Source organism: Anneissia japonica, unplaced genomic scaffold, assembly GCF_011630105.1.
Source record: "Anneissia japonica isolate Jap-2015-1 unplaced genomic scaffold, ASM1163010v1 scaffold1417_len1240632_cov203, whole genome shotgun sequence".
Lineage (NCBI taxonomy): Eukaryota > Metazoa > Echinodermata > Crinoidea > Comatulida > Comatulidae > Anneissia > Anneissia japonica.
Genome location: NW_022727891.1, coordinates 955,459 through 959,728, shown reverse-complemented (window position 1 = coordinate 959,728; position 4,270 = coordinate 955,459). Strand labels below are relative to the sequence as shown.

At 36.2% G+C, this 4,270-nt stretch overlaps 1 protein-coding gene across 1 annotated transcript in view; it reads left to right on the top strand.

Moving 5' to 3' along the window:
• Positions 1-4,270, top strand: part of LOC117113877 (P2X purinoceptor 4-like) — a 23,955-nt gene that overhangs the window by 4,428 nt on the left and 15,257 nt on the right. Inside the window, exons 2-3 of the mRNA XM_033257343.1 lie at positions 73-247; positions 3,342-3,413. Coding sequence (XP_033113234.1) covers positions 73-247; positions 3,342-3,413 — 247 coding nt within the window. The remainder of the gene's footprint in view (positions 1-72; positions 248-3,341; positions 3,414-4,270) is intronic.

The following is a 4,270-nucleotide window of genomic DNA, read 5'->3' as shown; positions in this document are numbered from 1 at the left end:
TATATACACTGCATATAATATAAGCACTTGTTAACTGAAGCCTAGATTGTCAGATATGTTTGCCTTTACTAGGAGTATCATTGTGAGTAAAGGATGTCAAGACACAGATGAAGTTGTTAGTGCTGTTACAGCCAAGGTAACGGGAGTTGCCTACACAAATATAACAGACAGCCTCGATCTAAACGTCCAAGATGTCACTCCATACAACAGAATCTGGGATCCAGCGGATTATGTCATACCCCCTGTGGTAAATATTTGTTTTTTGAAATGACACATTAACGAAATATTCTTTAATCGTTCTGTCAAACAAAATCCAAAATTTTTTTTTTATGTATGTAAACACAAAAGAATGAGAAAAATTTACCTGACCATTTTCAAAAGGAGAAAATCTTGAATTTTGAAGAACTTAAAAGTCTAAAAGACATTTCAGAAGTCGGGAAAGCTCATTTCCCGCCATTAAGAAATAGAAATTTTCATGGGGGTAACCCGGACCCCTTTCTCTTTGGGGTTCATCGGTTCATGGAATCGTTTTCGATAGGGGAAACCTTGAATTTTGAAGATCTTTAAAGTCATTAAAAGACACCACAGAATACGGGTAAACTAATTTCCCCCACTGAGGAATCGAAATTTTCCCGGGAGGATCCCCGGAACCCCTCCCTTTCTTTCTGGTATTTATCTATTCATGTAATAAGAATACGTAGGCCTATGCAATTACTCATTTTTTTTATGTGTGTACACATAAGGCCTATTTACTGTAATAAGAATGAGAAAAATTTACCTGACCGTTTTCAAGAAGCTCAATTTCTTCATTTTAGAAATCAACATTTTCCCGGGGAGAATCCGAACCACCTTTCTCTTTGAGGTTCATTAATCATAAAATCGTTTTCAAGAGAGGAAACCTTGAATTTTGAAGAATTTAAAAGTCATAAAAAGACAGCCCAGAAGTCTGGAAAGCTCATATCCCGCCATATAGGAATCAATATTTTCCCGGAGGAGAACCCCCGAACCCCCTTTCTCTTTGGAGTTCATCGATTCATGGGGAAAAGTACACGTATGCAACTACTCATTTTTTTCTGTGTATGTATAAACACATAACAGACCTATTTACTGTAATTTGAAGGACTTTAAAGTTCTTAAGTCGTTAAAAGACACCTAGCTCAAAGTCGGGAAAGCTCATTTCCCAGGCCAGGACCCTCCTTCCTTTTTGGGGTTTTTGGGGAAAATGATGCTCCCCACCCCTAAATTTAAAACCATTCATCTTACTATTAGGTGGTACTAGGACATTTCGCCGAATGCCATTTTGCCGACGGACGTTTGGCCGACAGTTGACTGAAAGAAAATTCACTGACACCGGAATTCGCCGACTGTACGATTCGCCGGCAGCCAGTTCGCCGACAACTAATTCGTCGACAGACATGTCGCCGACAATTTATTTTTGTGATGTTGTGATTGGTGTTTCTTCGACAGATTTTTTTTTTTTTTTTTTTTTTTGGAAGACTGGATCTTCATGGAAAGTCTTTATTTATATATATCCATTCATGCAGACGCACTTTCAATATATTAATCATGCAATAAATGATTCTGCCAAAAAATATTAAATACAGGATTATAATAAACACATGTTTATCTATATTTTTATTAAATATTTTAGCACTAAGAACATCATAAGCGACTGTAATAACTAAAGCAATAATGCTTTGAAATACTTCAATTGATGATAGTGTTTAAATTGGATTATAGGCCTACTTGTGCGAGGAATAGATATTTTAACGTGTTCATAAGTTTTAAAGCCTAGTTAGGCCTGCTTTAATGATTTAATACAATACCAAAAGCACTGAATTTAGCTGTTGACGAGCCTATTTCGATTAAAATGGACACTGTCGATGAAACCTTTGTCAGCAAGCTGTCCGTCGACGAAATATCCTGTCATATAGCTTCAGAGAGGCTGTCTGATCTGATCTGTCGGAACATTATTTACAAGAGACACAATAGATCACAATACAAATGATTATCAAACCATTTACCGATTTATTTCTGAGAAGACTTGGAAGATTTACATGTAAAAAACAAAATTTCCTGTAAAAAAGTATGTCATGTTTCATTGCTTCAAGTACAAAATATATCCAGAGTGTATCTATAATTTAACTACAAATTTTCCACTTGTCGCTGCCTGAATTCTGTTAATCACAGTTTTGTGTTTGTAGTTCGAAACACACTACTGTATACTATTATACCACTCAGTCATACCAGGGAACAGTTAAATTACTTGTTCAACTGTTCCCTGGTAATGCTTGTACTAAATATCAATTAACCATTCATGCTTTATCATTACTATAACTGTCACCATGGGATTTGATAAATACCGTAAAACCTTGATTTGAAGTTAAACGGACTTATTATTAATTAAATAATTCACGAGATGAAGCCCGTCTTGAATTGAAGCCCCGTCTTTAGTTTGTAAATTTACCCTCGAAAAAAGCCATGGGCTTTTTTCAAGATAGCATAGGCTTTTTTCGAGAGAGTACATACACTGTACATGAATTTCAAAAAAGAAAATAAATTGAAAACAAGCTTGGTTTATAGGCCTACTGTAGTTTTGGTGATTTAATGACAGTTAAATACACTCCATGATACAGATTGATGCTACAATGACCCTATTTATTGTATCATAGTACGAATTCACAAAATTTACAGCATTCATTCATTCTATATCTTGAAAATTTTACCGGTATTATGTACATATAAACAATACAATATAAAAAAATTGGAGTTGGGGGAGGGGGGCGTGCGATCGCATCGTTGCAGCCCCTGCATCCGCCCCAGATTATTACGGCATTTCCATTATTATAAAGAATAGTAATACGTTACGTCAGACCACAAAAATTAATCATCTAAATAAGCTACCTGGTGGCACATCCATCCATTAACATGTTCACAAAAAATGTCGACGAATTGTCTGGCGGCAAATTGGCTGTCGGCGCATGGACCTGTCGGCAAACTGGCATTTGGCGAAATGGTATTTCGGTCGATAGTCTGCAGGCCAAATGTCTGTCGGTGAAATCTCCGGCCACGCTATTAGGCCCCTTCCCACTTTGAAAAACGTTCTGCCGGCCTTGCCAATAACCTGACGTTAGCCGGGGTTGAAGTAGGGTAAACTACGCAAGAAGCCAACGCTAAGCTATTACAAACGCTAAGCCACACCCAAGCTGATTATGAACATACAAGATACACAATAGTAAACCATGGAGGAATTAGTAATAGTCTAAACTAATTCTTCCATGTGTAAACTAAGATGAAAACTTCAATGATTATTTCTATTTTGTATTTTGATTTCTCCCTAGCTGGACAACGCCTTTTTTGTGATGACAAATATGATAATAACACCTAATCAAACTAGGGAAAGGTGTGCGGAGGTGAGAGTTTCATAAAAGTCTTTTCATTTAAGTACCCTGTATTCAATAGGTTACCAGCAACATTAGGGTCGACAAGATATTTTGCAGGGTCGCCGGACGTTTATAGAAAAAAACCATAAAAGTCTAGCATGAAGTTATGTTTCTGTACTGTAATAGGTCCATGGTAATAGTGTATATGACTGCCATTTATTTGTTGTAGTCTTCCATTTTTTGTGTAAGTATGTGTGCGAAGATATCGTTTCCTGAATTGTAACACATCTCATTGTAATATTTAACGGTTATTTTTCTCCAATCGTATTGGTCAGGTTGGGCAAAAATTATACCTATCATATTGACCTTGATTTTTATATTAGTTGCTAATGATGTGTCCTCCATTATTTATGCCTATGCCAACCATGGTTATCTATAGTACAGTTGATAAATGTTCTTTTTTTCTTATTGCACATATGGCACACTGTCACTATTTTTATGTCAACTTTTAGTAGACGTATTCTTGTGTTATTGAATGAAACTTCATCATTAAATAGATAGGGCCTGAGGAGGGAACATACACAATTTATTTGGTCAATATATTGGGCTTATGCATTGTACTGTTGAGATGATAACAACAGACATTCTATGTCAAATTAATTATTTAATTGAAATATATACTGGGAAGCATTTGACATAGTTTAGAAAAAAGAGAGTTGAAGGTCAAAAAGCAGATAGACCCCCCCCCCACCCTGGCAGGTCTATGGAGATTTGTGTATGATCGGAAAGAAATGCAAGAAAAGAAAGAGTGAAGAAGGAGAGGATTAAAGTCATTAAAAGACACTTCAGAATTCGGGAAAGCTCATTTCCCGCCTTTTAATAATCAC